We start from the raw sequence: 14,546 nt of genomic DNA, 5'->3' as shown, positions 1-14,546 counted from the left end.
TTCAAGATGGTAACCACTAACTAGCCAGACATAGCTACTGATCACCTGTAATGTAGACTAGTAAAACTAAGAAACAGAGCTCTTACCTTTATTTACTTAATTTAAATAACCACTTACAACTAGTGGATACATAATGGGCAATATAGCTATAAATCAAAAACACATCAGAATTTCATTTTGCAAAGTTAGAGCTTTATCATTTTACATTATCTCCAGCAGTGTATGAGAGGAATGCAAAAAAAAGAAAAAAAAAAGTGCAGCTACTTCTGGAAAACTCTGGCATTTTCTCAAACAGGTAAACAGAGTCACTATATGATTCAAAAGTTTTACTCTTAGGTATATATCCAAGAAAAAAAAAGAAAATATTTACTGACACAAAAACTTGTATGCAAGCATTCACAGTGGCATTACACACTATAGTCAAAATGTGGAAATAACCAAAATGTCCATCATTATTGATACCATGGAGTATGTATCAATGGTCAAATCTATAGAGGCAAATAATTAGTACATAAGACGCTAGGGCTCAAGGGGATGGAGATGTTGTGGGGAGATGGCTAAGAAGTACTGGCTTTCTTTTCTGGGTAATAAAAATGTTCAAAAAGTAACAAAAAGTTCACTGCAGTGAAGGCTGAACAACTTTTAGTGTATCAGTAGCCACTGAATAAAGGGTACAACCTTTATTTAAATGGGTGAATTACATAGCATGTGATCTATACCTCAAAAAACCTGTTTAAAAAAAAAGTTACAGCTTTTATTGATCCACTAGAAGAAACTCTTAAAAGAAAGTCTCAGACTCCACCAAAAAATTACTAAAAATTACTAAATTACTAAATGAATACAGAAAGTCACAGGATACAAAAATCAATATACAGAAATTCATTGCATTTCTATACACTAAAAACAAAGTAGCAGAAAGAGAAACTAAGAAAACAATCCCATTTACAACTGCATCAAAAATAGTATCTGGGGGTCTGGTGGGGGGTGCCTGGGTGGCTCAGAGGGTTAAGCCTCTGCCTTTGGCTTGGGTCCTGGTTTCAGGATCCTAGGATAGAGCACCACATTGGGCTCTCTGCTCAGCGGGGAGCCTGCTTACCCCTCTCTGTCTGCCTGCCTTTCTGCCTATCTGTGATGTCTCTGTGTCAAATAAATAAAAATAAAAATAAATCTTAAAAATAAAAATTTAGATATAAACTTAACCAAGGAGGTTAACTCTAAAAACTAAAACACTGAGAGAAGAAACTGAAGATGACACAAACAAATGGAAAGACACCCCATGTGCACTGAATGGAAGAACAAATATTGTTAAAAAGGCCATACTACCCAAAATCATTGTACAGATTTAATGTAATCATATTGAATTACCAACAGCAATTTCCATAGAACTAGAACAAATAACCCTAATATTTGTATGGAACCCCAAAGACCTGAAATAGTCAAAACAATCTTGAAAAAGAAGAATGGGGGGGTGTTTGGTTGGCTCAGCTGGTAAAGCATGCAACTTGATCTGAGGGACATAAGCTCAAGCCCCACGTTAGGCATGTATCCTACTTAAAACAAAGTAAGAACAAAACTGGAGGTAGTAAAAGCAAAGATTTCAAGATATACTACCCAAAGGTATAGTAATCAAAACAGTATAGTATTGGCACAAAACCAGAAACATTGAGAAGTGGAATAGAACAGAATCCAGAAATAAATCCATGATCATCTGGGTCAATTCATCCTCAACAAAGCAGGAAAGAATATCCAGTGGGAAAAAGAATGTTTTTTCAACAAATGGTGGTAGGAAAACTGGAGAGCAACATGCAAAACAATGAAACTGGACCACCTTCTAAAACCATACACAAAATAAACTCAAAATGGATTGAGAACCTAAATGTGGGACCTGAAATCATAAAAATCCTAGAAGACAGCACAGGCAGTAATTTCTCTGACACTGGCCACAGGAACATTTTTCTTTCTCTTTTTTCAAGATTTTGTCTTTACATACTCTCTCCACCCACTGTGGGGCTCAAACTCAAAAACTTGAGATCACAACTTGCACGCTCTTCTGACTGAGCCAGCCAGGTGACCCAGAACATTTTTCTAGATGTGTGTCCAAAGGCAAGGGGAACAAAAGCAAAAATAAACCATTGAGACTACATCAAAATAAAACTTCTCCACAGCAAAGGAACCAATTAATAAAACTAAAAGACAACTTATTGAATGGGAGCAGATACTTGCAAATGAGACATCTGATAAAGGGTTAGTATCCAAAATATATAAAAAACTTGTAAAACTCAATACCAAAAAAATAATCTAAATTAAAAAATGGGCAGAAAACATGAACAGACATTTCTCCAAAGAAGACACAGAGAGGGCCAACAGACACATGAAAAGGATCTCAACATCACTCATTATCAAGGCAATGCAAATCAAAAATCACAATGAAGTATTACCTCACAACTGTTAGAATGGCTAAAATCAAAAATAAGAAACAACAGTATTGGTGAGGATATGGAGAAAAGGAACCATCCTGCACTTGTGTTGGGAATGCAAACTGGTACAGTCACTGTGGAAAAAAGTGTGGAGGTTCCTCAAAAAAAGAAGAAAAAAAAAAAAAAGAATTACCATATGATCCAGTAATTCTACTACTGGGTATTTACCCAAAGAATATGAAAACACTATTTTGATATATGCACCCTGATGTTTATGACAGAATCAATTACAATAGTCAAAATATGGAAGCAGTGTCCATCGATAAGGAATGCATAAAGAAGATATGGAATGTGTGTGTGTGTGTGTATCTATCTATGTTGCTATCGATGGACAGATAGGTATACTGGAATATTATACAGCCATCAAAAAACAACGAAATCTTGCCATTTGGAGCAACATGGATGGCTCTAGAGAGTATAATGCTAAATGGAAAAAGTCAGTCAGGAAAGGACAAATACTTAATGATTTCATTTGTATTTGGAATTCAAGAAACAAAACAAACGAACAAAGAAAGAAAGAGACAAACTAAGAATCAGACTCTGAACTATAGAGAACAAAGTTACCAGATGGGAGGAAGGTGGAGGATGGGTGAAATATGTGATGGGATTTAAGAGTGCTCTTGAGGAGTACTGAGTAATGTACAGAATTATTAAATCACTATATTATATACCTGAAACTAATAGAACACTGTATCCTAACTAAAACTGTAACTTTAAAAAAGTGTTAGACATTCAAAGAAAAAAAATATTTCACAATCAATGATAAATGCTTAAATAAGTGAAATAACTGAACTATACTTATGGCAATCTTTTCAATAAACAATTGAGATGATGTATATTAAAGAATTAGAATAGAACTACCACAATATAATTTACATAGCAAACGTGAATGCAATACAGGTTATAAAATTTTAAGTTTGAAGTGATAAATGAGTAATACTATAACAAATACCATGAAATTTCTCAAATGAGGTAGTGTATTTTCTGCGTTTGATTAACATTTTTTTATCTTTAGTTAGGAATAATGAAATGCTAAATTCTTAAAAGTTGTTACAACTGTTCCAGAGAATAAACACAATGCAGTACCTCAAAAACATCGTCGTGATTAACAATATGCTTCAAGTTTTCAGAGGCTTTCATATTTGTAGTCACTGGTAGACTCCCAGGACTAATCTCAGCTTCAGATTCACTGGTCTTCTGTAAAGAGTTTCCTATCATATACTTTTCTCTTTCATCAGCTTTGATTCTTACTGGAGTGGTACTTTCTGAAGTCTACGTCAAAGAAAACAAAGAATCCATATTCCTTAAAGCTCTGTATCTATTTTTGTACTATAGTTCAGATTAGAATTTAAAAGTAGGGTGCCTGTTTGGTTCCACAGGAAGACTCTGTGAGTCCTAATATCAGGATCATGGGTTCAAGCCCCACATTAGGTGCAGAGATTACTAAATATATATATGTACAGTGTGTGTGTATGTATGTGTATATGGTATGTATTTATTTTGGCCATATATGCTCATTTGGGGAGCAGGTGGCCCCCAAAGGTTCATGAACCACATTAAACTTTATAATTTAGCTGAGGCTACATTTCACCTCTTAAGCTGCAAAGCTGGCATTCATGAATGAGTCACTTAGCGCAGCAGACTCAAACTCAGGCTGGTTAGACTGTTTTCTGCTGATTGTGGAATATATGGTAACTCTAGCAACATAAGAAAACTGTTTCTGTAATATAATGTGGGGGAACAAATTCCATGAAAGGAACACACACTTTAAGGATTGTTGTACATTTCTGAAACATCCCAAGGAAATAGTCTGTCATAGCAATTACATTTAAAATTAGAATTGGGTAGAGTGGATCAATGTTAACACGGGAAAAAAAGTATTTCCGTAACAACAAATTTTCTGACATTCCTTATTTTTTTAAAACCTATGATGACGTTATCCTGCCCACATGGAAAATCTGTAACCATATTGAAGTGTAATAATAGCAATCAGAGAGTCTGCCGATTATTCTAGCTTTTACTTCAGGTGGTGAGAACAACACCCTAAATTTGGGAGGACATTATCGTGTATACAAAAAGGACCATTGTATCGATTATTCTTTCAAAGTTTTAAAAAGCTTGAAATAAGTTTTAGTCAATTCTTTTAAATTGAGTTTTCTAACCTTCACACCCACATCATTATTTACAACTTGCTGATCTTCATGTGGTTTCAGTTCTTTTCCAGAATCTTCACAGGTCTCTTCATCTTTTAGTCTATGTACAATGGTTTGAACAGTTTTGACCATATTCTTAAGCTCATCTGGGTATGGTGTTGGATATCTCTTCAAATTTCCCTCCTAGAGAAATAAAATAAGTAAAATTTGAAATATGGATAAATATTTCTAACATCAACCTCAAAATTTAACTATAACCCACTTTAATTGCATTGGTTATCTGGCTCCTGGGGGTAACTTTAAACACAGATGATAGGCCACTAAGATCATTTTATTTTATTTAAGATTTTATTTATTTTAGAGAGAGAGAGACAGAGACAGAGAGAGAGGTACACAGAGAGAGAAAGAAAGAGAGAGAATGACAAGGGGGAGCGTCAGGGGGAGAAGCAGCCTCCCTGCCGAGCAGGGAGTCTGATGCGGGACTTGATCCTGGGACTCCGGGATCATGACCTAAGTCCAAGCCAGCCGCTTAACTAACTGAGGGCACCTAGGCACCCCCTGAAAGCATTTTAGACAGAAGTATGGTTTTATCAATAGTGAAAGACTTCACAGTTACAGATTTAACTAATACTTTGAAAACTTTTTTTTTTAAGATTTTTATTTATTTATTTGACAGACAGAGATTACAAGTAGGCAGAGGAGATAGGCAGAGAGAGAGGAGGAAGCAGGCTCCCTGCCAAGCAGAGAGCCTGATGTGGGACTCAATCCCAGGACCCTGGGACCATGACCTGAGCCGAAGGCAGAGGCCTTAACCCACTGAGCCACCCAGGCGCCCCTGAAAACTTTTTTTAAAAGCAGACTAGTATGTCTTCCATCTTAAGATTTATGGTGTGGATATTGCCAACACTATCACTTGGCTTTGAAACAGGTATGTTTTCCAGATAGATATTTTTCCAGACACATATAAAATTCCTACATTTATATACTGTCTTATATGCCAGGAACCAAATACTTCCAAAGTCAGTCTAATTGCCATTTTTCTGGGATTCAGCTAGTTTATATAAGGGCAAAATAATTATATCCACAAGTAATTTGGAAATGATTTATTTACTACTTCTGTCACTGCAACACAGATTCTCAAACCCATAAAGAAAAACATGTTCATAACAGAGTTCTTGATCCCTAGAATCTAAATAATAAATCATTAAAAAACAGGAAGAGGGAAAGCAATCACGTGTTTTTCTCTTATTTTTATATTATGAAATTTGGCTTAAAATCACATAGTTTTATACTGTTTTTAAATTCTTTCACAGGACACAGTGGGATCAATAAAACTTCAAGTGCCTTGAGGGCAAGGAATGAAACCAATATTCCTTTGTATCTCTGAAACAGTACAGTAAGGTAAATAGCACCAATTAAGTATCAGTGGATCTGTTTAAAACCTGAAGGGAAAACAGGACTCACCCTGGGAGGTGCCTCCCTTTCATCTTTGTCTTCATCACAATCAAATGCTACTTGAGCCCGCTGTTTCCTCTGTTCCTCCCACAGTGAAGGATTAAAACTTTCATTATCTGATATGAACATAACTAAAGAAAAACAAACAACAAACAAAAATATACTATATTTTGCTGTAATTATGGAAAACCATTACTTGCTCATAATTTTGAGTTATAAACATTAAGGTAAGTCAAGACTGATCAATGCCAACAGCATTCAATGCTCCTGTAACTGTAATATCTCTTTAAAAGTATTAATCATATATCTTTTCTTCCCTTAAGTGAATTTGTCCTATTACCAGAAGGGTTCCTGAAAAGAATCTAACAATTACAACTCTAAGTAGGTATGTGATTTTGTGCAGTTCCCTACAAAAAGCAGCATGGTAATTGTGCCTCCTTCAGCAGCACACATATGACACGGCAATACATAAATTATTTCAGAATAATCGTCCCTATTCTGATATTGTTCATCATATAAGGGGGATGAGGAGATAAAGACAAAGTAAGTTACTTTGGTTAAAAAAAAGATTACCCTGATGCCTTGCAATTAAATCTTTGCATTATACATTATACTTTATATACAGCTTTACTAAGCAAATAAAGTGCTAATAATTTACTAAGCAAATAAAGTGCTAATATAGTGATTTTTTATATTAAAATGTAAGGAAAATTGAAAATCAAACATAAATGCAACACTATATATCCTGCTATGCAATATAATATTGAAGGTAAAGAGTCAACAACTATTATATATTTTTTGCTTTTTAGGCAAGTAAAAAAATCTAAGGCTTAACAATTAATCCACTTGACTATTATACCTCACCACACAGAAGTTTGTGCAATACAAGATAAAATCACAACTGTTTTCTGTCCTCTAAAAAAAAATGACTCCACTCACTCAAAACAAAAGGGAGTAAAAGCACCCAAAATTAGTTGAAAAAAAAAATTCCTAGAATACCCGTATGTGGTCAGTTTGAATGTTTAGCCAAAAGTAGCATCATTATCATTAATTTTTAGTCTTTATTGTGGGATTCTTACCATTCTGTAATATCATATCCAAACAAAGAACATCACAAAACCAAATCTGAACAAGAAGAATTGAGTTTTTACCTTCAGCTTTTCTTGTTTTCAATACTTGGCTCAAGAAAAATTTTTTAAAAAATAACTTTGTGGCATTAATAGTTAATGAATTATAAAGTTTGTTTTTTTTAAATTTGCGGAAGGTAGTTCAAATTCCTAGGAATCCCTATTGACTTTTGTGGTATACTTGGAAAGGCAAGCAGAGCCAAGCAGTTTGCAACAAAGCCTATTTCCATGGTTCAAAAAATTCCCCTCCCATCTTAAGCAACAATTTCAATCACCAGACTAGCTGAGAAATCTCTTAAGAGTTTTTATATCAAGCCAAAGCAATCTTATACCAGAATTTTTTCAGAACTCCAAGGGAAGTAACTTTTACCATGACCCTCATTCTTGTCAACTTCTGATCGCCTATACTTTCTATGCTTTAGTGTAAACCTCACATCTTTTGAGATTCAGGACATCAAGTAATACTACTACTTTCTCTGCATTTTAGATGCCACTAGACCTGATAACCCTGGCAGATTCACTGGAGACTCTAGTATTTGCCTAATAGCCTTTCTCTCTACCTAAAACTTGCCAATATCAAGAACGGTAACAATGTGTGATTAATCCCCTCTACACCACTACAATTTCACAGGCCTCAATCTTCTGAATTTCAATGTCCATCTATATTTCACCAATGTGATTCATAATCCTGGTCACACTCAAGATGTAAGCTTCTGTAAAACTTTCCTTCTCCTTGACCACTACAACACTCATTCTTTCAAAGCATTCCCTTCCTTATTATTGCTGGTACACTTTGAGTTCCTTATTCTCATTTCTTACTCTTCCTGTAAATCCACTGTAGGTTTTACTTTCTTTTCTATTCAGCTTTGGTTTAATGATACATTATTTTAACCACTTTCAAATTTCTTGCCCCTTTCTCAGTTTATACCTTTCCAACAAAACCCACGGATGTGCTACTTCAACCACCTAACTTCTTTGATCTGGACCGCTCACTTCTATCAGAGAAAAGTGACATCACCCTGTTGTTTAGAACCTTTACAAATGTATGGTATTCCTTTATCTTTGCTCCATCTTCAGTGCTGCCCAGGAATCCCATTTATTTCTAGTCGGTCTTTCCTCCTACTACAAATCACTGTCTTCAAGGTCCCTACCCCCGACCTCTAGAGGAAGTTTTCTCTTTGACTTCAATGAATAAAGAAATGCCATCAAAACACTCAGACTGAAAATTCCCTGACCCCTGCAACAACCAGTTTTCCCCAGATACAAATTGTTACATGGATGCTGTTTCCCATTTAACACTGATTCCTCTAATAGGCCCCAATACCAATACCATGCTTTCTATTTCAAACTTATCCATCATTATTCACCTTTAGAAGGTGAGGCTTTTTTTTTTTTAATTTTTAAAGATTTTAATTAATCTCTACACCCAATGTAGGCCTTGAATTCACTACCCTGAGGTCAAGAGTCATGCTCTACTGAGTGAGCCAGCCAGGCACCATAGAACATGACCGTCTTGAAGCAAGGATTTTTATCATTAAATACTTAGATCTAACCCACTGCTTGGCATATTGGTGCTAAATAAAAATGGAATGAATTAAATGTGAACCAAGTATCTATTCTCCTTAAACTGTATAAAACTCTAAGTCAAGAACATTGTATTTTCTGACTTATTACTTGGAGGTACTATGATGAAGGGAAAAGTTTTTCTTGCATTTGAAAAAGAATTCACCCACCTGGCCATGTCAGTATACTTTCTGATTCAGTATTATTAACTGCAGTATGTTACAGTGTTTTCTTTGTAATAATACCGATAGTGAAATACTTTGAGAAACATGTAAACTCTAAGAGGACTCAGAATATTATTTTTTCTAAGTTTTATTTATTTAAGTAATCTCTACATCCAAGGTGGGGCTCAAACTCATGACCCTGAGATCAAGAGTCACATGCTCTTCTGACTGAGCCAGCCAGGCACCCCAAGGACTCAGCATACTATAAATGTATCTCAGACTTTTCCTTTTAAAACTCTTCTACTCTAAAATACATCTCTCATACCAAAAATTTGAAGGCCAAGATTTTGCTATTTCTACTCTTTGTATCACAAATACATTTCTTACCTGAACTACGACCTGTTTTAGAAACAAATGGAATAAATCAAAATGACAGAAATGATAGGAGGCCAGGTAAATCTGAATCATGAAAAGAGAAGACAGTAAGAGAGATCAAGGAATGAGTATACCCATGAGTAGAACAGTTCTGAGCAGGAGTCACCAAACTTTTTCTGTAAATGGTTAGATAATAAATATGTTAAGCTTTGTGAACCAAGAGACAAAATCAAGGATATTACAGGAGGTACTTATGAGAGAAAACAAATTTCCAAATATTACTGACAAATTTAAAATATACTAAACTTATAAATTTTGTTATATAGTAAATGAGAAGACTAAAGTTCTCACTGTTAGAGTAACATATTTCTTAACTGGTATTGACTATCATCAAACTGATGTAAATATTCACCTGTAAAAAACTATTCTTAGCTTGTGGGCCACACAAAAACAGGTAATAGGCTAGATATGGCCCATGGGCCACAGTGTGCCAATCACTTATTGGAACAAAAAGTATTATGACGGAATATATTTATCTGATTGTTTCCTAGAAGGGCCTTCAATGGTCTCTCACAGATGTATATTTAACAGTTTAGTTCAGGGATGCCTGGGTGGCTCAGTCAGTTAAGCATCTGCCTTTGGCTCGGTCACGATCCGGAGTCCAGGGATCGAGTCCCACACTGGGCTCCCTGCTCAGCTTCTCCCTCTGCCCTTCATCCTGCTCGTGCTCACTCACTTTCTCTCTCAAATAAATAAATAAAATTTAAAAAACAAAAAAAAAACACCCCCAAAAAACCCAAAAATACATATGCCTTTGGCTAGTTCTAGTCATTGCTGGAATCATGTTTGGTTATTTTAGTGTTAGTTAAAATGAAAGGAAAATAACATTCTGAAGTCTCTATATGGCAGTAACAAAAGCAGGTAGACCAAACAGTAGTAACGCATTAATATAATAAAATTATCAAAGATTAAATAAGTCCTTTGGAGACTTTGGTTCTATCACAAAGTACAGAGTAATTTTGTCTGAGAATCTTCTTTCAAAATGATATCTGTATTGGATTTCTTTTTTTTTCTTTTTAAGATTTTATTTATTTATTTGTCAGAGAGAGAGAGGAGAGAGGAAGAGCATGCACAGGGAGGGATAGAGGCAGGCAGAGGGATAAGCAGGCTCCCAGCTGAGCAAGGAGCCTAATGAGGGCCTTGATCCCAGGACTCTGGGATCATGACCAGAGGGGAAGGCAGACACTTAATCGACTGAGCTACCCAGGTGTCCCCGTATCGGATTTCTAATAATTACCAATTTTTATTTTTTCTGAAATAAATGCAGCAAAATGAGAATAAGAACAAATTTTCCCAATATGCCTTTAGGACAGGGACAAAAGCTATTAAATCTGGCCCACTTTCTGCTTTTGTATAGCTTACAACCTCCAGACAATTTTAAAATTTTTAAATGTTGCAGCAAAATCCCAAAACCCAAAAAATTATTTCATGACACATGAAAATTACATGAAATCTAAATTTCTCTGCCCACAAATAAAATTTTATTAGAACACACCTTAGCTCATTTGTTTACATATTGTCTGCGACTGTTTTTGCATGAAACAGACAGCATCAAGCAGGTAGAATAGAAAAATATAGTCTATGAAACCTATAATATTTACTAAATGGTTCTTTGCTTAAGTAACTTGCTAACCCATGCAACAGGACATTAAAGTCTCTTCTCTACACTAAAAATTAATTCTCTTTCCTCATAAATATTTTAACTATTACCATTCTATCTTCCCACATCAAAGAAGAACTATTGGAATATATTATGTAGCTGATTGTAATTCTATTAGAAATCACCTTCAGAGATGAAGCGGAAAATAGAGACATAAGTCCCAGTGCCTATGGCAAACAAAGAAAAAAACACCTATTGATGTATCCAAACATTCATTATAATTCCCCACAATGCACAAACAGGGGCATAAGCCAGAGTTGGTAGATCCACTTTGAACTTCCTAATTTCTTTTGTTGTTTTTTTTTTTTTTTTTGCCCTTGGTAATTTCTACACCCAACAAGGGTCTTGAATTCATGACCCTGAGATCAACAGTCACAAATTCTACCGAATAAGCCAGCCAGGTGCCCCCGACTTCTTAACTTCTAATGCGTATATATACAGTACTTGCATTATTAAACAATACTTCAACACTACCTAAAATGAAGTATACTACATTTTGTTATGAATATGTTTCCAAATTATACTGCTAAATATGGAAACTGGGGTTTAAATACATGAAAAAGGAATTATGCTTACAAACCTATTCTCTAAGCATTAATTATAGATCCTCAATGAAAGAGGCTATTCACATCTGATTTCTCAAAAGTCTTAACTTTTAATTTAATTCAAAAGCTAAACAGTTTTGCTTCACCCAAATCAACCTCATTAAATAATTCCCAAGAAATGATAACTTATCAAAGCAAGTTTTTTATTTCTCCTTGCAAAGAATAAGAAATAATTAGCACAGATAAAAGAGTTCTTTAATTATCACCAATAATGGAACAGAGTTAAATGAATTTAGTCTATAATCTCAGTAAGTATTTCAAAACTGTTTGCTAAGCCTGCCAAAACAATCTAAGAATAATAACAGCTAATATGATTCTGTCATTTTGCTAAGTACTTTACACCCAGTGGTTCTCATCTGTACAGAAACCCTGCAAAACAGATACTATTATCAGTATTCCAGGATAAGGAAACTGAAACTCAAGAATATATTTTCTGCAGTGTTTTTATTTATTTATTTTTAAAAAGATTTTATTTATTTATTTGACAGAGAGAAATCACAAGTAGATGGAGAGGCAGGCAGAGAGAGAGAGAGGGAAGCAGGCTCCCCGGTGAGCAGAGAGCCTGATGCGGGACTCGATCCCAGGACCCTGAAATCATGACCCGAGCCGAAGGCAGCTGCTTAACCCACTGAGCCACCCAGGCGCCCCTGCAGTGTTTTTATTTATTAAGAGTTAATTTATAAATAACTTTGGGCCATGAAGATTGTCACTGGTTTCAGAAAAATATACACATAACAATTCTATTTTTAGGTGTAACATAAAACATACATCACACACAGACATATAACAATATGTATTAAAAACAATTTGCTCCTTAGTCTAAAAGGCTTTCATACCAAAACTGTTCAAAAACATGTGTGGTCAACAGTAAAGCCTATATATTCTCCTTTCTAGGCAAAACGTAAGAACTTAGAAATAACCTTTTACTCAGACTTCTACAAATATCCTTATCTGGTATACAGATCCAAGGGTGGTATTTAGTCTACAACAAAAGAAGTGAACAAAATATTTCCTGGTTCAATATTCATCATTACATGACACCTGACATGTATTCCTAACATTTAGCTAAAGAACAGAGAGTCCTATTATAGATGAAGTTGACTGTTTAATTTCAAGGAATCACTTAAGGAAGCATATGGTCTACATGTACCTCTAAGTTCAACTATCTACAATCCTGAGATACTGAATTATTTTCTCATTTTCAGAAATTTATCGACTAATTCTCCAAATTCCCTTCAATCTATTAAGAATCTATGAGACTTAAAATTCACTTCACATCTATGCTGTGATTTGTTAATATTATAATTTTTAAAAATAAAGAAATTTTTAAGTTCCTACCATCCTCAGTCCTCGGCTGCTGAGGGAACATGTAGTTAGTAAGCACCATTTTCTGGGTCTCTGAATCAGTCTCTTTTTGAAGAGGTATCAGGGGTTTGGACTAGGGAAAGAAAATAAATGTTTAATTTTCAATAATCCTAAAGCAAATACATATCCAGCAATTCTTCTGAATAAGTACTCATCATTTTTTCTATAAAGTACCAATGTGTAGATTACAAAAGCAAGATTATATATACATAAAAAAAACTTTTAGGCACTGATTTGAAACTTGTAAGGATCTTAAAAAAACAAACAAATAAACAAACAACCATTTAGTTTTTAATGTAAAACAAAACCCATGCTGTACTGCAATTATCACTGGTTATCAATACAATTTTAAAACATTTCCAATACCAAGTATATCCACAGCCCAATAATTACTTATCACAGTGATTTAATAAAGCTATAAAATAAGCCTTTCCATTTTACATTATTGTGCCCCCTTTATGTTATCCTTCCCCTTTGGAAAGAGGCTTTTAAGGAAATAATTTAGAAGGTTTAGTCCAGTTATCTGCAGATTAATTCTAGCTGAAAAGAGAGTACTTAAAACAAATACGAAGTTGTAACCTGATTCTCTCTTCTCCCTGTCTCCTGTCTACCTTAATGATACCACAAGTTACTCAGTGGTGAAACTATAAATCCATCATTTTGGACCTCTTTTTTTCTTAAGACTTCTTTCCTAACTGGTTATAAAGTGATTTCAATTTATTCTTAAGAAAACTAGTAACTTTAGCCATCATTTTAACTTAAAATCCTACCAATCCAAGCCTTAGTCAACTCTAAATAGGGAGGGAACTACCCAATCTCTCCCTCACCTGCCATCCTACCAAATAAATCTTTAGACTTTTGTGAAAATTTTGCAGCTAGCTAGTTCCATCCAATAATCTTACTCCCAGTCAAATATTTTCCTCCATGCCTCTCAATTTTTCTTGGTAAACAAAATGCCCTGCATCTCAAACATCTTCACTGAAAACTTTCCTTGATCTCCTCAGATAACAGAAATGGTAGATCTATTCCTTTCCCAAACACAGTGCTCTCCTTAAGTCTTCTCAAATGCAGGGGTGCTTCTTCTCCCATAGCTCATAAACCCTGGGTTGGAGGGTAGATTCAGAGCTTACAAATACTGTGAGATCATCACTTGTATCTCTTCAAGTGTAAATAACTGTTCTTTTGTGGGATAGTCAATTGTGCCTCTACCATTCTGAATTCTGCCTCTTTCATTCTCTCCTTTCCTAATTATCTACTGACCTTCCGGCAGTATCCATCTATTCTTGATTCTTTTATGACAAATCTTTCCACAGTCATGGATAATTCAACAGATATAAAATGTAAATGACATGGTCATGCTCTTAACCCACTGAAGTCTTAGGAGATGAGGAGTACGTGAGAAAGGGGAAAGCAGTCAACTTAGATGGACATAACAGAATTATTTAGAGGCTTTTCAAAACTAATTACCCCAGGGTGCCTGGGGTAATGCCTCCCTTTGGCTCAGATCATGATCCCAGGATCCTGGGATTGAGCCCCGCGTCT

The 14,546-nt window shown here is 35.0% G+C and overlaps 1 protein-coding gene across 1 annotated transcript in view; it reads right to left on the bottom strand.

Annotated features, from left to right (window-relative positions):
* The window catches only part of ERBIN (erbb2 interacting protein), a 125,682-nt gene that overhangs the window by 23,994 nt on the left and 87,142 nt on the right, over positions 1 to 14,546 (bottom strand). The window contains exons 15-18 of the mRNA XM_059417984.1: positions 12,978 to 13,077; positions 6,095 to 6,216; positions 4,640 to 4,813; positions 3,564 to 3,749 (exon numbers count right to left, since the gene is read on the bottom strand). Coding sequence (XP_059273967.1) covers positions 3,564 to 3,749; positions 4,640 to 4,813; positions 6,095 to 6,216; positions 12,978 to 13,077 — 582 coding nt within the window. The remainder of the gene's footprint in view (positions 1 to 3,563; positions 3,750 to 4,639; positions 4,814 to 6,094; positions 6,217 to 12,977; positions 13,078 to 14,546) is intronic.

This window comes from Mustela nigripes, chromosome 12 (assembly GCF_022355385.1).
Source record: "Mustela nigripes isolate SB6536 chromosome 12, MUSNIG.SB6536, whole genome shotgun sequence".
Classification (NCBI taxonomy): domain Eukaryota; kingdom Metazoa; phylum Chordata; class Mammalia; order Carnivora; family Mustelidae; genus Mustela; species Mustela nigripes.
This window is presented reverse-complemented; position numbering and strand designations above follow the sequence as displayed.